This window comes from Ranitomeya imitator, chromosome 7, assembly GCF_032444005.1.
Source record: "Ranitomeya imitator isolate aRanImi1 chromosome 7, aRanImi1.pri, whole genome shotgun sequence".
NCBI lineage: Eukaryota > Metazoa > Chordata > Amphibia > Anura > Dendrobatidae > Ranitomeya > Ranitomeya imitator.
The window spans coordinates 90,280,701-90,307,664 of NC_091288.1; the positions used below are offsets into that span (position 1 = coordinate 90,280,701).

At 43.3% G+C, this 26,964-nt stretch overlaps 1 protein-coding gene across 3 annotated transcripts in view; it reads left to right on the forward strand.

Annotated features, from left to right (window-relative positions):
- NBEAL1 (neurobeachin like 1) overlaps positions 1 to 26,964 on the forward strand; it is a 287,965-nt gene that overhangs the window by 236,155 nt on the left and 24,846 nt on the right. For all 3 annotated transcript variants that reach the window (XM_069733637.1, XM_069733636.1, XM_069733638.1), the window contains 13 exons: positions 2,820 to 2,940; positions 4,794 to 4,939; positions 6,880 to 7,013; positions 8,469 to 8,570; positions 11,026 to 11,121; positions 13,131 to 13,255; positions 13,781 to 13,921; positions 14,879 to 15,009; positions 21,829 to 21,938; positions 22,020 to 22,137; positions 22,348 to 22,445; positions 25,524 to 25,640; positions 25,808 to 25,897. In XM_069733637.1, coding sequence (XP_069589738.1) covers positions 2,820 to 2,940; positions 4,794 to 4,939; positions 6,880 to 7,013; positions 8,469 to 8,570; positions 11,026 to 11,121; positions 13,131 to 13,255; positions 13,781 to 13,921; positions 14,879 to 15,009; positions 21,829 to 21,938; positions 22,020 to 22,137; positions 22,348 to 22,445; positions 25,524 to 25,640; positions 25,808 to 25,897 — 1,529 coding nt within the window. The remainder of the gene's footprint in view (positions 1 to 2,819; positions 2,941 to 4,793; positions 4,940 to 6,879; positions 7,014 to 8,468; positions 8,571 to 11,025; positions 11,122 to 13,130; positions 13,256 to 13,780; positions 13,922 to 14,878; positions 15,010 to 21,828; positions 21,939 to 22,019; positions 22,138 to 22,347; positions 22,446 to 25,523; positions 25,641 to 25,807; positions 25,898 to 26,964) is intronic.

The window sequence follows — 26,964 nt, forward strand, 5'->3', positions numbered from 1 at the left end:
CCTGTTCACACTCAGTCTATGTTTGGATGTGCAGGTCAGGTTTTTGAAATGTATTCTTTAGCCTTCTGATCGTGCACTCCCCGCCTCCTAGCCACAGGTGTTTTAATTATAGTAGGTCCAATACCCCTCCACAGAAAGAGAGAATTTGAGTCCAAGAAGAGGTTTCACATGTACCCATTCAGATGGAGACGTTTATTCTCGGTGAGGTAGGTCAAGCGTAGGACCTCGTATAAGAGAGATGCCGTAAAGTGGCTACGAGGTACACATAAATATGGCCATTTTTATGCGCTAAAAGCTCTCATTTTTCATATTTCTAGTGCAGTAATGCAGTTCAAATTTCGTGTTTTCAAGTTTGCATGTTTTGGCGCTGCAGTGTGCTGCCCTTTTTACTTAACTATATACGAGTTGGCGACTCTGGGTTCAGCACCTGTTCACACTCAGTCTATGTTTGGATGTGCAGGTCAGGTTTTTGAAATGTATCTATTGGTTATACTCCTCTCGGTGGGGTATAGGTCTTATTTAAGTTGTGTAGTAGCCTTAAAAATTATCTAATGTATATTTATACTGTGGGATTTTGATCCTTTCATGTGGCTATATTTTTGAGAGGCTAACACCCTTCTGGATGAGGGTATCTAATTTTGTACAATGACCTTTTAGCAATTAAGCACTTTCCCTTCATCTCTTTATACTGCTTTTTGTTTTCCAACCTATAGCACGGTAGGACTAAATCCAAGCTAGTCGGGGACAGCCGCCGCAGAGTGGGGGCGCCAAAAAAACGTATCTATCAGGGTGCCAACCTCCACTGCTAGGAAGGGACAGCAGCTGAGTACAGGGAAATTGCTAGGTTATTGTTATAGATCCTACTATATTTTTTGTCTGCACTGGGAGAAGGTGCTCTTTTTAAAACAATTTAAAATTAAAGATTTGTCTTTTAAGGGATTACATGTTGCACATTAGATTATTTTTCCCTGTTGTTACACTGTTATTTTTGGTTCATTGTGAAAATGGGCTGCACGGTGGCTCAGTGGTTAGCATTGCAGCACTGGGATCCTGGAATCAAACCCCACCAAGGACAATATCTGCAAGGAGTTTGTATGTTCTCCTCGTGTTTGTGTGGGTTTCCTCTGGGTTCTCCGGTTTCCTCCCACATTCCGAAAAAACATACTGATAGGTATTCTAGATTGTGAGCCCCATCGGGGACAGCGATGATATTGTGTGTAAACTGTAAAGCGCTGCGGAATATGTTAGCGCTATATAAAAATAAAGATTATTAAAATTACAAATTTGGGTTTAAATCAACATTTTAGCAGATAAAAACATTATTTTTGTTTTCACATCCACATTTTAAAAAGTTCTGTGAAGCACCTACACATTCAGCAAGTGCAACACCACCCTAGATAAATTCCTTAATGGGTCTAGTTTCCACAATGGGATCACTTGTGGGGGTTTCTGTTGTTTTGGTACCTCAGGGGCTCTGCAAATGGTGTCTGCAATGTACTACAGCCAAATTTACATTCCAAATACCAAATGTCGCTTCTTCCCTTCTGAGCCCTGTCATTTGTCTAAACAGAACTTTTTGACTGCATGTGGGGAATTGCCATACTCAGAAGAAAGTGGTTAACAAACTGATGGGTCCCCTTTTTCATTTACCGTTCGAAAAACTGAAAAAATTGGGGCTAAAGCAACATTTAAAAGAAAAAAAAAAGAAAATTGTCAATTTGACAACCTAATGTCATCAAATTCTGTGTAGTACCTGTGAGTTCAAAATGGTCACTATACCTCTGGATAAAATCCTAGAGAAATCAACTTTCCAAAATAGTGTCACTTGTGAGTGTTTTCTGCTGTTTGGGCACCTTTAGGGGCCGTGCAAATGCGGCATGGCAACCGTAATCTATTTCAGTCAAAATTACGCTCCAAAATTCAAATGGTGCTTTTTCTCTTCTGAGCTCTGCCATTTGTCCAAACAGAGGTTTCTGTCCAAATGTTGGGTAATAACACACTAAAAAACAAGTAGGTAATAAATTGTGGGGTCCATTTTATTGTGCTATTCCTTGTTTCACTTTACAACAATTTTAGAAAAAAAATGATTTTTTTTTATACTACTTTGCTTTAATTCCTGTGAAGCACCTGGAGGGTTAAAAAAATGTACCTTTCAGCAGTTTTGAAGTATTTGGGGCGTGCAATTTTAAAATAGTCTCACTTTTTGGTTGTTTTATATATAGGTCCTACAAGTCAATTTAAATCTGAATAGGTCAGAAGAAAGAAGGTTTTTTTAAAATTTCTTGAAAAAATTAGAAATCACTACTAAACTTTTAACCCTTCTGACATCCTGACAAAATAAAATGCAATAAAAAAATTATGTAAACTAGACATACAGGGAAAGTTATTTATTAATTATTTGGTACAGCATGACTGTTTTAAGGATATATAAATTGAAAGTTTGAAAATTGCAAATTTTTCCAACTTTTCGCCAAAATTCTCTCTTTTTAAAAAAAAAAAAATCTGGCCTGGTCCTTTAGGTTAAAAATGACTGTCCCTAAAGGGGTTAATTTTGCCTTTTATAATAAAGCTATTAAAAAAAGACAAATATTCTTTTTTAAATACATGTAACGCACAAAACAGATTTAAATATTAGTTTCCCGTAAGAGTCACTTTCAAAAGTAACATGGTGTTTAACAATCATACTGGTTTATACGACAGGGACTTCTGCCTACTCTGAGCCCATTTCTGAGAAAACATGCTTGTCGTATCTTGTAGTATCTGAAGTTCAAGCGCAAATGACAATGTATTTATTAAGTATCGCGGTCCTTTTTCTGCAGGCGTCCAACATACAGAATTATCTAGGGAGTCCTTACTGTTAGAGGCTGTGAAGCAAGTTAAAGTTAGTGACTTAGAAGATGACGTTCTGGAGCTCCCTGAAGAGGACAGTACAGTAACAGTGTATGTTCTTATTTCTGCTTTTCATTCTTTAGTGTATAGTTACATCAGTTTTTTGTCCATATGTTGTCTATTGTCAGTCCATTTTACCTTTGTTGCCGTCCACTTTGATAGAGGACATGTATATGGGTATTTTCTGGTCTTCTAAATAGAATCTTCAGTAGAAGAATTAAAAAGATTTTACTTAAAGTGAAAAAAAATTGTAAACTCCTAGTTAAGATGTTGAATCCACGTCTACTAAATTATTAACTACTTGTATTCAGTCATATCTTTCATATATTTCTGTAACTTCCCTCTCTGGATTGACAACCATAGTATGGACTTCGGAGACGGACACAATTGTACTGTTCACGATGTTTTAGTTTAGCCTCTTATAGAATATACACTTCTGGTAACCAGATCACAAAAAGGTTGCCATGAAGTTGGGAAAGAGGTACAACAAAATGAAAACTTATGTAAATGCTGAAACAGTACAGTAAATACATAAGGATACTAATGCAAAGACTTCGCAAAAAAATACAAAGATTTACTTCTTTCATATGAAGATATAACATTTCAGTCTCCACAGGCTTCATTAATATAAGGTCCCCCATAAACTTTGGATAAGTTATCCAACCCAGCTAACCTTCTGATGTGTATGAAGGCTCCCAACTTTCTGGACAGAGTGAAGGATCAGGCATTTTGAATTTCAATGGTTAATTCTTTTGTTTTCTGCAAGATAAGTCACTGCCAGAGTAGTCTAGCCGCAACTTTCTAATTTCTCTAGTAGAAAACACATGAACCCCTGACCAATCTGAGCTCCCATGTGCATGGTGGAGTTGGGAGATATAGCTGCCTGTCTAATGAAAGGAATCTCATGTCTCACTAGCTTAAAGGGGTTGTTCAGCCTTAGACTGACTGCAGACATGTAGCTTATGTTGCCTGCAAACTTGGGAATCTATACAGCGTTCAAGCTACGCACTTTGAGGAGTCTCCGTGAGCGGTTAGGCATGTGACCACAAGTATCTGATTTGCGCAGTTCCAGCCACATTACAACTTGACGTGTCTGGCTTTGCTCAGTACACTTGCATTAAGCCAAAGCCGTGCAAGTCTATTAGGCAGATGATCGCATGCAAATCACATACTTGCGGTCACACTTTCGGCACTGGAGAATCCTCATAGCGCGCAGTGTGCACGATGTGAAGATTCACAAATCTGCAGTCACATAGGGTACAAATATGCAGTCACTCTAAGGCCGGGCGACCCCTTTAAGACCTGTGCAATAGACTGACCCCAAGGACCAGTTTTATCAAAAACAGTTGATTATTTCAAGAAAGGCTTAGATAATGTCTTAGAACAAAACCTGGCATATTTTGGCAATTCCAGACAGGATTTACTAGCCGCTCATGTGTGGGAATTCCCTTTTCTGCTTTTCCATATCCTATAGAGCAGTGTTCCCCCAACTCCGGTCCTCAAGAGCCACCAACAGGTCATGTTTTCAGGATTTCCTTAGTATTGAACAGGTGATAATTGCATCATCTGTACAGGCAATAATTCCATCACCTGTGCAATACTAAGGAAATCCTGAAAACATGACCTGTTGGTGGCTCTCGAGGACCGGAGTTGGGGAACACTGCTATAGAGACTGATAGAGCCGGCATGTCTTCAGACTTCATCCGCATGCTTATTGGCAGGACATATCTTGTCCCCATGAGTTAATTTAGGACTTCTGAAATAGTATCTCATCCAGATATTGGGAGTGAAACTGATCTTTGTAAATGCAATATGTTCAGTTAAATAATCTTGCATTTTTCCTGCATTTCACTTTAGAAATAAAAGTAATTTGAAATAAACGGTCTTTTTTTTTTTTTATAAAGTGAAAAAGATGAACAGAGTCAGAAGGAGAAAACCGTTCTCTCTGAAGACTGCGAGTTAATCACCATAATGGATGTTATTTCTGGCCGCTTGGAAGTTACCACTCAGCACATTTATTTCTATGATGGCAGCACTGAAAAAGAAGAAGGTAAGATTAGACTTTACTTTATTTCATGGGCAAATACCAGCTTGAAATATTACTATTTATTCAAGTTATAGATGAAGTTTTATTTTATTTCTTTACACAATTTAAATTAAAAATAATGAAATGATTGGCTATTTGTCCTTCTCACTGAACAGCACTGAAATTGCAAAAGTGAGACCAAAACGTTTTATGTCCCGATTCATCAAAATGTTTACGCCATGAATCTGCATAACACAATTTGAAAATTTGCAGGAAATGTCACAATTGAAGGTTGTACAAAAATTTTACCACGCATATATTAAAATGGTAATTTTATTTAATCAACACACAATCTACATGAAGGATAAAAATTGGTTGATAACATTACATACAATATTGCGAAGTAAGGCCTCTTTCACACTTCCATCGTTCGGGGTACGTCCTAATGCAGCGAAGTGACCTATCGACGGATGTTGTGAAAATAGTGAAAAATGTGTGTAAGGCATCCAGTGTATGACGGATGCGTCAAACAAGTTGCAGCCTAAATTTTATGGTATAAAATTCTGAAGAGAGAGAGACTGACTAACTTGGAAAATCCTTCCGGGCATGCTCAGAATGAAAAAACGGGATACGTCACAGGATTCCAGTGTTTGACGATACTGCATCCATAGGCTTCCATTATAGCCAACGACGGACAGCGCAGGACCCGTCGCTGAGCGATTTTCCGATGTGCAGAAAATACGTTCCTCTGAACGTTTTCTCCGCACGACGGGCCGCTATTTTCCGACGGATCCAGTGCACGACGGATGAAACGGATGGCTATCCGTCACTAATACAAGTCTATGGGCAAAAAACAAGATCCTGCAGAAAAATTTGCAGATCCTGGTTTTTCAAAACTCGACTGATTTCGACGAGAGGAAAAAGACAGAAGTGTGAAAGAGGCGTATGAAATAGAGCACCTTGCGTCCAGTGACAGTAGAGAAATGAGGTACCGTCATTACATTTTCATTACAACTTTTCAGTGACTGAGGAAACTTATTAAGGTACCATCATTGCAGACTACAGTGGTATGTAAAGGTTTGGGCATCTCTGGTCAAAATTACTGTTATTGTGAACAGTTAAGCAAGTTGAAGATGAAATGATCTCTACAAGGACTAAAGTTAAAGATGACACATTTCCTTTTTATTTTAGAAAAAAATGATATTGTCATTTTTTACATTTTAAAAATTACAAAAAGGAAAATGGGTTGGTGCAAACGTTTGGGCACCCTTTGAGATTTGTGTGCTTAGATAACTTTGACCAAGGTTTCAGACCTTAATTAGCTTGTTAGGGTTATGGTTTGTTCACTATCATCATTAGGAAAGGCCAGGCGATGCAAATTTCCCAGCTTCATAAAAACACAGCAGCCATGGGTTCTGTTTTTCTAAGCAGCCGCCTAGCTCTCTGAAAATGGTGGAGGCGCACAAAGTAGGAGAAGGCTAAAAGAAGATGGCAAAGTGTTTTCAAGTTGCCCTTCCTCGGTTCAAAATGTAATTGAGAAATGTCCATTACCAGGAACAGTGGATTTAATGAATGTGAACAACCAATCTGGGCTCAAGTGACTTCAATAATGTCCGGCATATTATTGTATACATTCTAAGGATGCTATTCTGTATTGCTAACGTGTGCTTGCAGTAGTCTGTCTTCCATATTTTGTTAAAAAAAACTCAACATATGTAGTTCTGATGGTGTGGTCATGAGATGCCTTAACAAAAAAATTACATCATGCTCTCACCAGTTTACTCATACCACAATCATGGGACCCCTGTTTTGGTCCCTGTTCTCAGCAGACAGATCCCCAGTGACCTTATGGTTAAGAATTCTTCAGTTTATTATTATTACCAGAATACCCTTGTCTGTTACATGTTTCCTATGATATATTGCATCAAAGATGCATCTAAAACCATTTGTACCTCTTTCTGCAGGTGTGGGGTACGATTTCAAGTGGTTACTTTCTCAAATAAGGGAGATTCATTTACGCAGGTACAACTTAAGGAGATCGGCCTTGGAAATATTTCTGATTGATCAAACCAACTACTTTCTGAATTTCAAAAAAGAGGTATGACCAGGACCTTTGTATACCTGTAATAAGTACCGTATATACTCGTGCATAAGCCGAGATTTTCAGCACATTTTTTTGTGCTGAAAATAACCCCCCCTCGGCTTATACACGAGTCATTGCCAGAAATCCGGGGGGGGGGGGGAGGGAGAAGGGGAGCAGCGGCAGGAGCCGGCGGCTGTGACATACTCACCCTCCGTCGCTGCATCTCCTTTGTCCCAGCGCGGGCAGCTCTCCTCTCCTCAGTGGTCACGTGGTACCGCTCATTAAGGTAATGAATATGTACAGCTCTCCACTCCCATAGGCGTGGAGCGCATATTCATTACCTTAATGAGTGGTACCACGTGACCGCTGAGGAGAGGAGAGCTGTCGGCGCCAGGACAACGGAGATGCAGGGACGTGCAGCGACCACGCAGGAGGGTGAGTATGACGGGGGAGGACACGGAGCCATGCGTACAAGAGGGAGGACGCTGAGCCATGCGTAGAAGGTGGAGGACGCCAAGCCATTCATACAGATAGGAGACTGAGGGAGCCACACATAGCCGGACAGGGATGAGGGGGACAATGCATACCTGGCTTATACTTGAGTCAATAAGCTTACCCAGTTTTCCATGGCAATATTAGGTGCCTCGGCTTATACTCGAGTATATACAGAAAGCATAGAAAAATAATACTGTTGGCTAGAGACATATCTGTGCTTGTCTCTCCATTAATACATAGAAATATATATTTATAGTGGATAAATCATATATTACCTAAAGATGGAATCAGAGTATCCATAAACCACTATTACTCAAAAATAAAATCAATAGCGTTTATTGAACAAATGTTAAAGACATATAAACAAACAGAGAACATCTATATGAGGTATTCATAGAGAGGATATGCCAAGCAAAAGAGAGTGAGCAGTGATGGTAAGTCAAAAAAGAAATCATATAGGGTAATGGGTTCACAATGACCCACAATGCATATAAATCAGCCAGTCATCCTATGAATAGTATAACCATTTCAAAAGACTTTCTCCAAATAGAAGGATCGATCACTGGGGCCACCCATATAAAGCTAATAACAGCTACGTGCTTACCCATCATGTAGTCAAGCAGATCACAGACTACATCGCAATAAATGCTCCAACGCGCTTTTCGCCCATGTGCTTTCTTGAGGGGAGTGTGTAACTGTAATAAGTACAGTAGAGACATTAAAACATTTTGTCAATACTTGTTCTTTCTACTGTTAGCCAAAATAACACATGTATTAGTGCATAAGCCGTACAGCACCATTACATGCTGCCCGTGCATAAGGCAATGTATTTGGCTCACAGATCGCCCTTAATCTTAATCCTAAACATTATCTATTGTATTTTAGTGGTAGCGCGAAATATAAATGAACTGAGCAGATGGTTTTAAGTCTATATAATATATTATACCTGAATGTAGTTCTCATGTATTGTTTTAGGTCAGAAATAAAGTATACAGCCGCATTCTTTCTCTCCGTCTTCCAAATTTATATGGAACCCGGTCACCACAAGAACTACTAAAAGCATCAGGTCTTACGCAGGTAAGTGCCTTTAAGGAGATATCCACTCCAGAGCAAATTTTCGGCAAGCAGTTCTGCTTCCGAAATACTGAGGGTATGTGCACACGTTCAGGTTTTTTTGCATTTTTTTTGCTATAAAAACGCATGCATTATGCATTCTGTCATTTAGAATGCATTCTGCAATTTTTGTGCACATGATGCGTTTTTTCCGCAAAGAAAATTTTGGTGTTTTTTTTTTTCGTTTTTCCTGCTAGTCTATGCATTTGGAAAAAACGCCAAAAAAAGCGTCAAAAACGCGCAAAAAACGCGGTTTTCTGGCAGAAATGTCCGGTTTTTGCAGGAAAATTTCTGCCAGAAATCCTGACGTGTGCACATACCCTAACAGTATCTTATGAATAATGTCTATATCTAATACTGCTAGATATAACGAAGCTCCAGTAATAGAAAAGCTATGTTAAACACTTAGTATTATTTCTTGCCAAAAGGATACCTTGGGGTGGAAAATACCTTTAATGGTTCACAATCATTTAACTGATTTGTTTGTTTGTTTTTTATTAAATAGTACCTGCAAAAAAGTATGTTTTCACCTACAAAGTTTCTATTCATATGAAAGTATGAAAGTAAGAATAGCAACTCGTATATCACTTCTAGCTGTAAGACGACGTTAATAGAAACATGATTGCCTCTTTTCAGCCACTTAGGTCTTCTCTGTGATGTTTGTGTCTGATGTATAACTTATCCGCACAGGGGTTATGACTCGTTATAAACGTGCAGATATGAGTAGAGCCTAATACAGTGACGCATCATTCATACAATGTGCTACTGATGACTATGTATTATTACAATTTTTATTGTCTTGCTGCCAAGGTTTGCGGTTTTTACTATATAAATTAAATATTATGTAATATCTAGAGACTTGAGACAAGTAAAAAAAAAAAACATATAGAATGGACAAAATATTAGGACACCTGCATTACATCTATAGCTTTTATGATATCCCCTTCTAAATCCGTAGCTACTGAGGGCGCCTGTGCAGCTCTCGGCGAGAGCAGACATGTCTGGCTGAGCATCATGTCATGGACAACTAAAAACAGCACTTTATAACACCTATGCCACAAACACTTGGCTGAATACCCCAGGGAATAACCCCAGACATTCATGCCAAAGATCATGCCAGAAGGGAACGACCACTAGTTGCCTTTTCTCTTGATCTTCTCATGGCCTCCCATACAAACTGGACAGCAGCAGTGGTCACAGTGGCTCCACCTTCCTCCGAGGCACCACAGGATGCTAACTCACTGTTTGCATAACCAGACTTGAGTTTGGCAACTTCTACGCTGCTAAAAAGCATACATAAAACTTTTAAATTGGAACTGGCATCTGCTTTGGAGACTTTCACAACCCAACTCCAGGATATAGCATAACACACACAAATCCTGGAAAAAAAAATGTACAGCACACGGACAGACAAGAAAAAGATCAAGGGATGCACAAACAGTCTGAGTTCCTTTTATTTCTTGGAGCTTAAATATGAGGATTTTGAAAAAAAGGTCCCGTAAAGGTGGTAATGGTATAAAGGACCTTCCCGAAGGCATCACAACTCTGCAAGAAATTGCTATGACTTAGTTTCCGGCACTTCTCCCTTAGGTTTATTCACCGTTGCTCCGTATAACAAGGATCCATAGAACAATGGGATGCCCTCGCACTTATGATTATTCAAGGGACTAGATGTTGAAGATGCACCAGGAAGACTTACCTCACACAGTCCATCTCTATGGCGCTCCACTATCCACACGGAGATCCCAGTGGCCTATTATTGCTCTGGCTTTACAAGCAGCGCAAACCAGATATCTCTGGGGATTTCTGTGTGCCCTATCCTTCACCCATAACAATACTACCTACACTGTACGTACTTTAGAAGAAGGAAAAAAGCATTGGAGCGAGCACGAATCCCTCCATCTGCAAATCAGCCACTGCCACCTCTTACCTCCCGGTCGGTAAGGGAGTGGAAAGAAGTGAGGAGTCGCCCCTCACATCTTACCTAAAATGTTTACCGCTTTAAAGGATTTTAAGTTTTTACTGGGTTACTGTGGTTTCAAAACGCTGACACTTTTCTATAATACCACTCACAGGTGATGGTGGAATACTTCACTAACCAACTTGTTACACTGGTGGCGTCCTATTATAGGACCAGGCTCTATTTCAGTGAACTCTCTAGAACAAGACATTTTTTCACAAATGTTTGTAAAGGCAGACTGCATGGTTATACAACTTGGCAACAGGAATGAACGCAAAACTTGAATTTAATGATTTGAGGACGTGTCCTAATACTTTTCTATACAGTGTATATTATAGTGTAGATGTTTGCAGTGCAGTTGGAATCTTGTGTCTTAGTTTTTCAAGTAAGTAAAAAATTACAGAATATTTGACTCCGATTAACAGTCACTCATATTTATCTGTTTTTTTCTTTCTGTAGAAATGGGTGAATAGAGAGATGTCAAATTTTGACTACCTCATTCAGCTGAATACAATAGCTGGAAGAACATACAATGATCTTGCCCAGTACCCAGTGGTGAGTTATACATGTGCCTGTTACCCAGTGGTGAGTTATACATGTGCTTAATATCCAGTGGTGAGTTATACATGTGCCTGTTACCCAGTGGTGAGTTATAAATGTGCCTAATATCCAGTGGTGAGTTATACATGTGCCTAATATCCAGTGGTGAGTTATACATGTGCCTGTTACCCAGTGGTGAGTTATACATGTGCCTGTTACCCAGTGATGAGTTATACATGTGCCTGTTACCCAGTGGTGAGTTATACATGTGCCTGTTACCCAGTGGGGAGTTATACATGTGCCTGTTACCCAGTGGTGGGTTATACATGTGCCTGTTACCCAGTGGGGAGTTATACATGTGCCTAATATCCAGTGGTGAGTTATACATGTGCCTAATATCCAGTGGTGAGTTATACATGTGCCTGTTACCCAGTGGTGAGTTATACATGTGCCTAATATCCAGTGGTGAGTTATACATGTGCCTAATATCCAGTGGTGAGTTATACATGTGCCTGTTACCCAGTGGTGAGTTATACATGTGCCTAATATCCAGTGGTGAGTTATACATGTGCCTGTTACCCAGTGGTGAGTTATACATGTGCCTGTTACCCAGTGGTGAGTTATACATGTGCCTGTTACCCAGTGGTGAGTTATACATGTGCTTAATATCCAGTGGTGAGTTATACATGTGCCTGTTACCCAGTGGTGAGTTATACATGTGCCTGTTACCCAGTGGTGAGTTATACATGTGCCTGTTACTCAGTGGTGAGTTATACATGTGCCTGTTACCCAGTGGTGAGTTATACATGTGCCTATGGCCCAGTGGTGAGTTATACATGTGCCTGTTACCCAGTGGTGAGTTATACATGTGCCTAATATCCAGTGGTGAGTTATACATGGGCCTGTTACCCAGTGATGAGTTATACATGTGCCTGTTACCCAGTGGTGGGTTATACATGTGCCTGTTACCCAGTGGTGAGTTATACATGTGGCTAATATCCAGTGGTGAGTTGTACATGTGCCTAATATCCAGTGGTGAGTTATACTTGTGCCTGTTACCCAGTGGTGAGTTATAAATGTGCCTATTACCCAGTGGTGAGTTATACATGTGCCTAATATCCAGTGGTGAGTTATGCATGTGCCTAATATCCAGTGGTGAGTTATAAATGTGCCTATTACCCAGTGGTGAGTTATACATGTGCCTAATATCCAGTGGTGAGTTATACATGTGCCTAATATCCAGTGGTGAGTTATACATGTGCCTAATATCCAGTGGTGAGTTATACATGTGCCTAATATCCAGTGGTGAGTTATACATGTGCCTAATATCCAGTGGTGAGTTATACATGTGCCTGTTACCCAGTGGTGAGTTATACATGTGCCTAATATCCAGTGGTGAGTTATACATGTGCCTGTTACCCAGTGGTGAGTTATACATGTGCCTAATATCCAGTGGTGAGTTATACATGTGCCTAATATCCAGTGGTGAGTTATACATGTGCCTAATATCCAGTGGTGAGTTATACATGTGCCTAATATCCAGTGGTGAGTTATACATGTGCCTGTTACCCAGTGGTGAGTTATACATGTGCCTAATATCCAGTGGTGAGTTATACATGTGCCTGTTACCCAGTGGTGAGTTATACATGTGCCTAATATCCAGTGGTGAGTTATGCATGTGCCTAATATCCAGTGGTGAGTTATGCATGTGCCTAATATCCAGTGGTGAGTTATAAATGTGCCTATTACCCAGTGGTGAGTTATACATGTGCCTAATATCCAGTGGTGAGTTATACATGTGCCTAATATCCAGTGGTGAGTTATGCATGTGCCTAATATCCAGTGGTGAGTTATAAATATGCCTATTACCCAGTGGTGCATAAGGGAACAATGTTTAGTGCAGGTTTCTTTCTTATAATCTATCGGCCTGCAGTGTCACTGTTCAGAAAATGTGCCGATTTTTATAAGTTATGAAACTGTGTTTCTATCGCCTTATAGCTAAACTGCTTTATTATTTGTGTCAGTTCCCATGGGTGCTTCAAGACTACACATCGGAAGAGCTGGACCTGAACAACCCAGCTGTATTTAGGGACCTATCCAAGCCCATTGGGGTAGTCAATGATAAGAATGCTGCTGCTGTGCGAGAAAAGTAAGACAAAAGCATTTTAGTCATATGATAATCTGAATTAAATTAATAATGGTTTCATGCTATTTATTCTTTGGGTCGGCCATTAATGTGCAGCCATAATAAAAAAAAACAACAAATATTATGGTAATATACATATCTAAATCTGAAATTCAGCCTTATACATGCAAGTGATGCGTAATTAAGGGTTTTTCCACTACTTTTATATTGATAACCTAAGCACAGGAGAGGTCATCAATACATCAGATCAGTCCGGGTCAGCACACTCACTGATCAGCTGTTTTTGGTGCCGGCAGTGGTCTATGATGCTGAATACCCCAGCTATGTAAACTGTGTAGTGAATACGAGTAGGAGGGATTTGTAGCACCTGGCTGTGGTCACAACTGCTAACAAGTCACTAGGGGTCCTGGACTACCACAATCTGATATTGAAGCCGTATCTTAAGCGTAAAAGTAGTGGAACAACTGGTTAATTTAAGGAGAAATAATTCTAAACTTTATTTAAAAGTTAAATATAACTCACATTTAGGTATGAAAACTTTGAAGATCCTTCTGGGAAGATTGACCGTTTCCACTATGGTACCCACTACTCCAATGCTGCTGGCGTGATGCACTATCTCATTCGTGTGGAGCCATTTACTACTCTACACATCCAGCTTCAGAGTGGAAGGTATATTTGTGATTAAGATTGTTGTTTAGGGGTTTACTGGACCAGGCGTGGAGAGAAGTCAGCCAGTGGCCTGTGTGCAAGAACCAAATTGTCTTTATGTGTATTTAGAGTAATCATTGTAGAAACACATGGTGCCTGTATTGCATTTTGTGATTGGGATTCTCCTCCAGTAACTAACAACGCAGCTGTCCTGAATTTTATATATCTTCGCACCTCTAGTCTTTAGACTAATTCAGGGAAAAACACAAAGGGCCCCTAAAGTATAATTTGGTGAATGATACACTTTAAAGGGGTTGTCCATGCTAATGATATTGTTGGCCTATTCTAATGACAGATCATCATTGTCAGATCGGTAGACGTCTGATATCCGCTGCTCCCACCGATCAGCCGCTCTCGGCTCTTTTGCTGGCCGGATGCAAACAGTCAATGCTTGAACAGCAGAGCTTTGTTTACTGCCCAGAACTGCAGCTTATCTCATATTCTGTTGCATAGGAGCTGAGCTTTAGTTCTCAGCAGCGGCCACTATACAGTGAGCAGAACTGTGCTGTACAGCGGCATTTGCTGTCTGCACCCTACGGATACGTCCTCAGCATCGCTAGCCCTGATATAAACATTTGACCACTATTTGTGAGCTGTGATGGTTATTGGCATCATCCTTTACATACAAACTAATAGACGTTATCTTGCTGCCTTTGTGTGACATTGTGCCCCTTGCAACGGCACATATTGCTTATGGTATATCTGCCCCTGATTGTGATTGTTTTAGTTTTAATCATTTTTCTTCTAAAACATATTTTATAGGTGAGTGAGATTAACAAGTTGATGCTAATATAAATGTTACACGGAGGTAAAGCTCTAACACTAGTGTATATTGCTTATTTCAAATCTATAGGCTCTTAACTCTGTAAAAGGAAAACCGTTAATCACCATTTTACCCCTTCTCGTTCTGTTGTGCAGATTTGACTGTGCAGATCGCCAGTTTCACTCTATTCCGGCCACTTGGCAAGCTCTTGTCGATAATCCAAATGACGTGAAGGAACTAATTCCAGAATTTTTCTATTTCCCAGAGTTCCTTGAAAATAAAAATGGTAAGAAAGAATAAAACATGAGCGAAATGCACATATTAATAGAGTACACCGAGACTATATTGATGGTGAAGGGTGAACCATTGGCAGTTTTAGGTTTCTAGGTAACATTATTTTATCTTAATTAACAATGATACTTAGATTTTGGAGAGTCAAAATGATTTAAAAAAAAAGTTTCAAACACAGAGTAGTATGGCATGTGCCTGAAATCTCTAGCAATTTACATGTGCGCGCTGTTCTTTTGACTTCAGGTGGTGCGTAGTTGAATCCGACCTCTGTCTTTCTTTTTGCCACTGCTGATACCAAGTGGCAATCTGTGAAAATTAAAGATCGCAAGTATAAGTGACGATCTGACATATTTTTGTTGGTATTGATTTATCTTTTTATTATTTATTTTTTAGAAATTAGCAATTAAGGTAAAGTATAACTTTTATTAAACTAATGCAATAAAAAGGTTAATAAATAACCTATTAAAAAGTGCTAGAGTGCAAAAATGTGTATTGTGCAATAAATGGACGCAACCATTAATAGTATGAGTTTGTAAAAGTCATATACTGTTAATGATTGCGTCCATTTATTGCACAATACACTTTTTTGCACTCTAGCACTTTTTAATAGGTTATTTATTAACCTTTTTATTGCATTAGTTTAATACACATTATATTTTACCTTAATTGCTACTTTCTAAATTCTCTTTGGTAAAATATCCTAGCTAAATACTACTGATTTATTTTTTAATTTTGGTGTAGCCATCCCCATTTACTCTGTCACCTCATTGGGGGACACAGGACCATGGGTGTTATGCTGCTGTCCACTAGGAGGCGACACTATGCAAAATCTGAAAAAGATTAACCGTGGCTCCTCCTCTGCAGTATACACCCCTGGACAGCGTCAGCCTTCTCCAGTTTTTGCTTAGTGTCGCATAGGAGGCACAACTAAAAATTTTTTTACTCCGTTTTTTTCCAACAGGATTAAAGATGAAGAAAAGTGGGTCTCCTGTGAGACTCCCGGAATGGCTCCTTCCTCTGCCCTCTATTAAGGGGTGCCCGGTTGAAGTCGAGATGTTTTTTTTTTCCCCATGTCGCTCCTTCCCCAGTCCCTCGGGTGCTTGTTCGAAGTCGAGACCCCCCTCCTTCCCCAGTTCCTTTTGATTTCTGGGTTGAGGTCGAGGCGAGGATAAAGCCCCCTGAAGGTGACAGCAGCACCCTCCCTACTTCCCCTCTAGGGGCAGTAGGTTGAGACACCTCAGGAAGGGCCTGTACAGGCAGCTCCCAGCAGCATGGGCCAGCACACTGCGCCTGCATCCAGGGACCCCAGCCCAGCTGTGGGCTCCTGTCGGGGCCGGGGGGGGGGGGGGAGTGCAGGCAGGCAGGCATGGCACAATAGAGACACAGGGCTCCCTGCGCCCCTGTCTCTTCGGCAGCACCAGCTCTATAGTGCCTCAGGGGGACCCCTCATAGGGCCCCCCTTCCGCTTATAGCCACACCGCTATCCTGCCTTTAAATCTGGGGGGGGGGGGGAGGGGGGCCAGTTCAGATCCGACCCCCACCTGGACTTCCGCACCGACCTGGAGCCTTTCTGGGCATCAGGCATCTAATTTAGTGTCTTAGAGGGGGTGGATCGAGACAGAAAGGGCGTGTTTTTTCACAGCTCTGCCGCCCTTTTTCAGCTCTCGGCCCCCTTTTCCCCCTTCCTCTTCTTCTCGGCGGCCATTTCTGCTGCAGGACAAGGATTAACACTGCATCTCCTGGTCAGCAGGACCAGGCCAGCCAGTCTCTGGGGGGCACAGGACTGTGGATCTTCGGCGTTGGACCTAGGGGCAAACTATTGGGGTAAGATCACAGCTGGGTTTTTTTTACTCGGCTGTGAATCCATATTCCCTATAAGGCTCCCCTATAGGTTCCTCTGCATAGCCACCCCTGTAGGGTTCTCTGCATAGCCAGCCCTTTTGCACTCTGTGCACTATGCCGGGCTCAAGGTCCAAGAGAACCAGGCAGGACTGCTATTATGCATTCTGCACAGCCTGCAGGACCGCTCTCCCCAGTGGCAGCACGTACCCGCACTGCCAGGACTGCATCCAGACTACTGTGTCAGAGCCCCAAGAAGCCCCTACCAATGCTTCGGTGTCTAATGCCACGCCGGAATGGGTCACTCAGATGTCGCAATCTATGACGCAGTCTATAGATAACCTAACCTCCACATTGCTTCAGGCTCTGCAGAGTCATGCCTCGGCTATGACCGCTACCCAGCAAAGGGAGAGCTTGACTCAGGGACAGGACGACCCTGGCACATCCACGTCTAGGTCAGGATGCAAGCGGACCCATAGGTCAAGTCCATCTGCGTCATCCCATAGCACACGGTCATCCCCTTCTAAGGAGAGACACCGTAGTTCCAGGTCATCTAGACCGTCCCCTTTCAGGGGCAGACAATGCAGATCTCCGCATTCCCCGACCAGAGAAGGCCTCCGCCCCAGCTCACCCAGCAGGGGACGCCTCAGTGATACACAGAATTCAGAAGGTATCTGTGACTCCGACTCAGACAAGGAAACGGAGGGGTCCCTGATGCCAATCCCCCCTAGCAATACAGCGCTAGTTGAGGACATAATCTCTTCCATTAATGGGGTGCTGGACATTTCTAATCCGTCACCAGAGACCCCAGAACACAAGATTTCCTTTGAAGGAGCTCTTAAGCCGCCTAAGGTTTTCTCTAACCACCCAGAGTTTAAGGCTATCCTTAAAAGCAGCTCTCACAGCCTGAGAAAAAATTCGCTAATCGTAAATATCTGGAGGCAAAGTACCCCTTCCCACAGAAGGACACCAAGGAATGGACAGATCTACCCGAAGTGGACCCCCCAGTCTCTAGACTAGCAGCACAGTCCCTCACTGCCAGATAGCTCAACCCTCAGGGATGCAGCAGACCGGCAGGTAGAACGCATGGCTCGTTCAATTTTCGAGGCTGCAGGGGCATCCCTGGCTCCCGCGTTCACTTCAGTTTGGGCTGCCAAGGCCATTCTGGCCTGGGCCAAAAATTTACAAGCTAGCCTCCAAGCATCCGCTCCTGAGCTGTCGGACCAAACGGTTGAAATAGCAGTTTTAGCAGATTACATGCTTCATGCAGCTCTGGATTCAGAAAGGGGTGTAGCGGGGATAGCATCAAACGCCATCACAATTCGGCGTCAGTCTAATCCCAGAGTAGGAAAATCTGACTTTCTCCTCATCATGACTCACGGATTCCGGAAGACACCACACCCGTAGGCGGCCGACTTTTGCTTTTTCATGAAGTCTAGCTGCCTATTACAGAAGACAAGTGGGTCAGGGAACTAGTGTCTTCCGGATACAAGACAGAGTTCACCTCCAACCCACCCGACCGATTCTTCCTCTCTGTCCCCCCAAAACCACCAGCCAAGGCTTGTGCCTTCCACCAAGCGGTCTCCTTGCTTTTTCAAGCAGGAGTCATAGTACCGGTCCCCACGGCCGAGCGCTTCTGAGGGTTCTACTCCAATCTATTCGTAGTTCCCAAGAAAGGAGGCAGCGTACGGCCCATACTGGACCTAAAACAGCTCAAGAAATATGTACTGGTTCGTCACTTCCGCATGGAGTCCCTTCAGTCCATCATTGCGTCCATGAAGAAGGAAGAATATCTCACCTCCATAGACATACAAGACGCATACCTGCATATACCTATTGCACCCGCCCATCAGAGATTTCTCAGGTTCGCAATCGACCAGGACCATTACAAGTTCGTGGCTCTCCCGTTCGGACTCGCCACGGCTCCCAGAGTGTTCACCAAAGTCATGGCAGCCACCATGGACATCCTGCACTCCAGAGGCATAGTAGTCGTTCCATTCCTGGACGATCTACTCATCAAGGCTCCCACCTTCAAGGACTGCGAGCTCAGCGTCTCAATCACAATCAACACTCTGAGTCGCATGGGCTGGTTAGTCAACCTACAAAAGTCATCACCAACCCCCGAGTCAGTCTCTGACCTTCCTGGGAATGTTATTCAACACCTCCAGGGGTCTAGTGCTCCTTCCCAAGGACAAGGCACTGGCTCTCCGCCTAGGAGTTCGCACCCTCCTCCTCAAACCCCCTCGATCTCTCCGGTTTGCCATGAGAGTCCTCGGCAGGATGGGGGCAGCAATAGAAGTGGTCCCATTTGCCTAGTTTCACCTCAGGCCTCTCCAACTAGCCATCCTCAAGTCCTGGGACAAGAACCCTTTCTCTCTCGACAGGGAGTTCCGGCTAACATCGTCAACCAGGAGGTCCCTGCACTGGTGGCTCAAATTAACCTCGCTAGCAAAGGGGAAATCCTTTCTCACAGGTCAATGGAAGGTTCTGACCACCGATATGAGCCTGACGGGTTGGGGTGCAGTGCACCTACACCACAGGGCAAGTGGTCCCCAGTGGAAGCGACCATGCCCATCATCATCCTGGAAATTCATGCCATCCTCCTGGCATTGACGGCTTTCCATCACTCACTCGCAACCTCTCACATCAAAATACAGTCGGACAATGCCATGGCTGTGGCATATGTGAATCACCAAGGGGGGATTCACAGTACCCAGGCGATGCGAGAAGTGTCACACATCCTCCACTAGGCGGAGGACTGAGGGTCGGTTCTCTCGGCGGTCCACATTCCGGGTGTGGACAACTGGGAAGCAGACTTCCTCAGCCGACAAGGAATAGACTCGGGAGAGTGGTTTCTCCATCCTGAAATTTTTTGCCAAATCTGCCATCGCTGGCAGACCCCGGATGTGGACCTAATGGCATCCCACTTCAATGCCAAGGTCTCCAACTTCATGGCCAGAACACACGATCCGCGGTCGCTCGGAGCAGACGCTCTGGTTCAGGACTGGACCCAGTTCCAGCTTCTGTACATTTTTCCACCTCTCCCCCTGATATCCAGAGTGGTGAGGAAGATCAAGCAAGAGGGAGTTCCAACCATCCTAATTGCACCGGACTGGCCCAGACGTACATGGTACGCCGACATTGTACAACTTACAGCCTCCCCGAGACCGCCCGGATCTTCTATCACAAGGCCTGTTCTACCACCAGAACTCAGGGGCCCTCAATTTGACGACGTGGCCCTTGAAACCTGGGTTCTAACCCAGGCAGTGTTCTCGCCGGACGTCATTAGGACCATGATCAGGGCAAGGAAGCCGGCCTCTGCCAAGATTTATTACCGCACCTGGAAACCTTTCTTTCCCTGGTGCGAATCTCGTGGCCAGACCCCATTTCCTTATTCCCTCCCTAAACTACTTGGTTTTCTCCAATCGGGTCTGGAGGCCAGGCTGTCCCTGGGCTCGCTTAAGAGCCAGGTGTCAGCCCTCTCAGTGCTTTTTCAAAGGTGCATTGCTACCAAGCCGCAAGTAAGGACTTTTCTTCAGGGGGGGGTTTCCCGATTGGTTTCCCCTACAGACGACCACTAGAAACGTGGGACCTCAACCTGGTCCTGACAGCATTGCAGGAACCACCCTTCGAACCCCTTAAGGAGGTCCCTCTCCGCCTTCTATCCTAGAAGGTGGTTTTCCTGGTGGCAATCACCTCGCTACACAGGGTGTCTGAACTGACAGCACTCTCCCTCAGACGGCCCTTTCTGGCTTTTCACCAGGACAAGGTAGTCCTCCGTACGGTCCCATCCTTCCTTCCGAAGGTTGTGTCCAACTTCCACCTCAATGAGGAAATTTCTCTGCCTTCCCTTTGTCCAGTCCCGGTTCACAGAGAGAGAAGGCTCTGCATACGCTTGACCTTGTCAGGGTATTGCGTATATATGTGTCTAGGACTGCGTCCTTCCGGAAGCCTGATTCGCTTTTCCTTCTTCTGGAAGGCGGCCGCAAGGGTCTGCCAGCTTCCAAAGCTACCCTTGCCAGGTGGATCAAATCCACTATACAAGAGGCCTACCGCCTTAAGAATTCTTTTCTTCCAGCCGGTATTACAGCACACTCTACATGGGTGGTAGGGGCCTCCTGGGCCATTCGGCACAACAAGTGTGTAAGGCGGCCACTTGGACTAGCCTACACACGTTTACTAAACACTACAGAGTTCATACCCAGTCCTCAGCGGTTGCGAGCCTGGGTAGATGTGTTCTGCAGGCGGCGGTGCCCCAAGTGTAGGGGCCTGACTGCACAATATTCGTCCATTGCTTCCTACCCAGGTACTGCTTTGGGATGTCTCATGGTCCTATGTCCCCCAATGAGGCAACAGAGTAAAGGAGATTTTTGTGTACTCACCGTAAAATCTCTTTCTCTTAGCCTCTAATTGGGGGACACAGCTCCCACCCTGTTGCCCTTTCCGGGCCCTTGTTACTGTTGAGTTCTCATATTGTTTCTTGAGCTCGTACATAGTTGCCTTCTTATAGGCATGGTTATGTTGTTCATGTTACGTTCCTCCTAATGCTTTTGTACAAAACTGGAGAAGGCTGACGCTGTCTGGGGGTGTATACTGCAGAGGAGTCAGGGTTAATCTTTTTCAACTTATGCATAGTGTCGCCTCCTATTGGACAGCAGCATAACACCCATGGTCCTGTGTCCTCCAATTAGAGGCTAAGAGAAAGAGATTTTACGGTGAGTACACAAAAATCTTTTTTTTTTTTTTCTTTATGCATGTAAAAAGCGATAATGACAATTGTGCCAGAGGTGGGAAGGAGTCCTAATTATATTAGCGCAATTATGGTGACTGCTAAGATGTATTTATAGTGATAAAGCCAATATATATTGGATAAGTATTCCTTCCTGTATAAGCAAATGGCAAGTGTTCATTATAAGTCATTGCAAACTGGGAAGTCTGTATACTGGCATGACTAATTGTATTTTATTTATTAAAGGATTTGACTTGGGAAGGTTGCAGATTTCTAAAGAGAGAGTAAATGATGTAATTCTTCCAAAATGGGCCAACAGTCCTGAAGATTTCATCAGAAAGCACAGGAAGGCCTTGGTATGTCATTTTGCATTTTGAAAATTCCATCTTCATTGCTTTAGAAATGTACTATTTCCTCCTTGTAACTTCTATCTCCAGGAGTCAGAATATGTTTCTGCCCATCTCCATGAATGGATAGATCTGATTTTCGGATATAAGCAAAGGGGACCTGCGGCTGTGGAGGCGCTTAATGTATTTTATTACTGTAGCTATGAAGGTAATTAGTTATCATATGTGATCGCTTTTACCAAATCTCTATAAAGCTTCATGTGTCAGTGGCAACTTTTACTTGTAACCATAGTTTGTGTTCCTAACAAAACTGTAGACAGTCCCAGATAATGTTTATTGTCTAGTAGTTATTAAAGCAGTTAACATTTCTACTCCTTGAAGGGGAAAATGCTAAATATGTGTTTGCTTCCAAAATCAGGTGCTGTGGACCTAGATGCAATTGCAGATGAGAAAGAAAGGAAAGCAATAGAAGGAATGATCAATAATTTTGGACAAACACCATGCCAGCTGTTGAAGGTATGCAGTGAATTACACTTGCAATATATTCTAGCTTTGCTATTTTTCTTATGTATTACATTTCAATAACCAGCTATATACCGTATATACTCGAGTATAAACCGACCCGAGTATAAGCCGACCCCCCTAATTTTGCCACAAAAAACTGGGAAAACTTATTGACTCGAGTATAAGCCTAGGGTGGAAATGCAGCATTTACCGGTGAATTTCAAAAATAAAAATAGATCATTATTTCCCCATAGCTGTGCCATATAGTGCTCTGCACCGTTCATATTTCCCCATAGGTGTGAACCATATAGTGCTCTGCACCGTTCATTGTGCCCCCTAGCTGTGCCATATACGGTGCTCTGCACCGTTCACTGTGCCCCATAGCTGTGCCATATACGGTGCTCTGCACCGTTCACTGTGCCCCATAGCTGTGCTGTGCCATATACGGTGCTCTGCACCGTTCACTGTGCCCCATAGCTGTGCTGTGCCGTGCCATATACGGTGCTCTGCACCGTTCACTGTGCCCCATAGCTGTGCTGTGCCATATACGGTGCTCTGCACCGTTCACTGTGCCCCATAGCTGTGCTGTGCCATATACGGTGCTCTGCACCGTTCACTGTGCCCCATAGCTGTGCCATATACGGTGCTCTGCACCGTTCACTGCCATATACGGTGCTCTGCACCGTTCACTGTGCCCCATAGCTGTGCTGTGCCATATACGGTGCTCTGCACCGTTCACTGTGCCCCATAGCTGTGCTGTGCCATATACGGTGATCTGCACCGTTCACTGTGCCCCATAGCTGTGCTGTGCCATATACGGTGCTCTGCACCGTTCACTGTGCCCCATAGCTGTGCCATATACGGTGCTCTGCACCGTTCACTGCCATATACGGTGCTCTGCACCGTTCACTGTGCCCCATAGCTGTGCTGTGCCATATACGGTGCTCTGCACCGTTCACTGTGCCCCATAGCTGTGCTGTGCCATATACGGTGATCTGCACCGTTCACTGTGCCCCATAGCTGTGCTGTGCCATATACGGTGCTCTGCACCGTTCACTGTGCCCCATAGCTGTGCTGTGCCATATACGGTGCTCTGCACCGTTCACTGTACCCCATAGCTGTGCTGTGCCATATACGGTGCTCTGCACCGTTCACTGTACCCCATAGCTGTGCTGTGCCATATACGGTGCTCTGCACCGTTCACTGTGCCCCATAGCTGTGCCATATACGGTGCTCTGCACCGTTCACTGTGCCCCATAGCTGTGCTGTGCCATATACGGTGCTCTGCACCGTTCACTGTGCCCCATAGATGTTCCACATAAATTTGTGCCGCCGCTGCCGCAATAAAGAAAAAAAAACACATACTCACCTCCCTTGATTGCAGCTCCCGGCGTCTCGTTCCGGCGCCTCCATCTTCCCGGCGTCTCTGCTCTGACTGATCAGGCAGAGGGCGCCGCGCACACTATATGCGTCATCGCGCCCTCTGCCTGATCAGTCAGAGAGCGCAGACGCCGGGAAGATGGAGGCGCCGGCCGGGAAGATGGATCGGCGCCCGGCGGCTGGAACGAGGACAGGTGAATATGCTATACTCACCTAGTCCTGGCGATCCTCGCGCTGTCCCCTCCTGTCTTCGGTGCCGCAGCTTCTTTCTCTATCAGCGGTCACCGGCACCGCTGATTAGAGAAATGAATAAGCGGCTCCGCCCCTGTGGGAGGTGGAGCCGCTTATTCATTTCTGTAATGAGCGGTCCCACGTGACCGCTGAAGAGAGGAAGAAGCTGCAGCACAGAAGACCGTGGGACGGCAGGGACAGCGCGAGGATCGCTGGGACTAGGTAAGTATACCCCAGCGCCCTCAGCCCCTCACCTGCCGACCCCACCACTACCGTGACTCGAGTATAAGCCGAGGGGGGCACTTTCAGCCCAAAAATTTGGGCTGAAAATCTCGGCTTATACTCGAGTATATACGGTACATCATTTTTTGAATAATCTTGTCCTCGGGAGTTGGCACTTCCATAATTCCCGGTCATTGAAAATATCGAACCAATGGACGCTACTTTAGTATTTTTAATCAGTTCGTTCTTGATCTTGCAATCTAGCAGTATCTGACAGTCGGTGACCTGGGAAGAAGACAGAAACAGTTCATGATTTCTGTTTTCTCGTCCACTGATTATATAGTGCTCGCTGAGTGCTATGCACCAAACAGAAGTGTCGGCACTATAGACGCTTCTGTAGGACCCAGTGATTACATGATTACCGGGACTGTGCCAGCATAGCAGAGCTGCAGGGTCCAGCTCAAAATCTGACAGCCACCTGTGGCACAGCAGGGGACTGGTTTCCCCTGTGCCTGGAACAATGGATGCCCACGTTATAGTGGAAAAGAAAAATAATAAAAAAATTCCCCAGAGATATTTTAGGATCTTATGGTGGACAAATTATGTAAAATAAAAACAAAAATGTATATAACATCTAAAAAATTTTTTTCATAAAATAAGTAATAAATACTATAAAATGTTTTTAGATGTGTGTGTAAATGTATAAAAGCAATCACACATTGGGCATCCACCTGACCTGGAATATTCACTCAACAGGTTATTTGAAGCGAGATTTGAACTGTAAAAAGTATAAACAAAGAAAACTAAACATTTGACTTAATTGCTTTTTATTTATTTGTGCCGCAAAGAAAAATTATAAAAAATATACATTATTTACAGTATATATACCTTAAAATATCGCAAAAAAATATTGCAATTTATCTCACATAAACAATACCTCCTACAGCCATATCAGGAAAAGTAAAAAAAAATTGTGGCTGCTACTAATGGGGCAGCACAGCATTGTCAACATGGATGGGACTTAAACGATTTCTTTCTTCGCACCCCAGTTAACCAATGAAGAGCTACAATCCTTGTTCAGATAGCTCTGTTTTCAGTTTAAATCCAATCCTTCCGCTACCAAGTTTCCTCTCCCCAGATCTTCATTGATTTTGTTGAATCGGTGTCTTTGCAATGTGTGCACTTTTATCAGGCAATGTCATAAATAGTGGGATCAGCTCATTTTGTATCAAGTATTTTTTTCTGAATACAATCCAGGAACCTCATCCAACCCGACTATCTGCAGAAGAAGCTTTACTGAAACAGACCAAACTGGACAATGGAACGCTGAACTTATTCCAAAACCTCACAGAGCTGAAGTCGTTCTTTATAAAGGTAATCTGGGGAACAGATCAACCACAAAATAGCAAACAGTCACATGTAACAAATAATTTATAACTTTGCATAAAGTTACCGTCCATAAAGTTCTGAATATCCTTTCTATGTGAATGTATAATGTGATTGTAAAGAAATGTTCCTATAGCTTTTATGTCTTTCTTTAGGGTATTAGCGATGAAATTCCTATGGTTAAAGCCATCGTCCCAAAGAGTCAGTTACGTTCCTTTATATCTCAGGGAAGCCCAGAAACATTGGTGAGTTAAAGGAAAAATGACATATAGCTAAGTGGGTAGTTACATGTCACCTGAAAGTTTTCTGACCCACAAAAACAGCGGCACTTGCCATTTTGTATTAATAGCAAATCTGTCAGGAAGTTTATTGTACAACTATAGGACAAAATAAAGTCAGTGCCTCAGTGTTAGAATCATGGTCTTTGTCCTTATTTGTATGCTGCTCTCAGATCAAGCAGGATAAACCTGGTGACTGATTCCTTTTTATAGATTTGTCCTTAAAATCCCATTTGGCTTTTGGTAGTTTTATACGTCACAGGAATAGGTTTATTCTACTAATTTCCATAGAAAGTGTTAAAGCACCACACCAGCTTTTACATTTCAGAGCTGGAGAGGTGCCACTAATGTAAGTTCCCTGACCATGATATTATACACACCAGCCTCTGTCTGGCACTTTTCCTGGCACCGCACTGGTCCCACGCCGTCATGTAACCGCAACTTCTGACTGATTGGGAATCAGAGGTAATGGTCACAAGCTCTCAATGCCAGTTTATGATATCCTCGATTTAGCCTCATTCTGGCTCTCCTAGACTTACATTGAGTTGTGACCTCAGGCTCGCCCAGCAAATACTCAAGTAATTCGGCAGGTCCAAACTTCTGGAGACCGACGAGAGCGGTGCCGATAACAGATGAAGATGGCGGCTGGTGAGTATATTACTAGGGGCAGGGAACTTAGACACCATCCAACGGTAAAATAAAATACAGAAAACCCCTGGAGTGGTGCTTTAATCATTTATCTTGTGGGTTTGTATTACCCAAAATTGAACCAATTCCTATCTTTATCTCTTGTATTGCAGTACTCATAGTACAAAAATATTCTAAACCAGTTGGGCGCAGCAAATGAAAAGAATATACCGGGAGTGATCACTTATGTCAGAACTATTTCTCCAGCTGTGCTCCCCAACTTTGGCTTGTCTTACCAATAAGGTCCACTTTAGTTTGAGAAGCACTTATTTAAACATCGAGGGACAAATTTTAATTTTCCAAGATGCTTTGTTTGTGAAGCTCCAAACTGTTGCAGATTTTGCGCA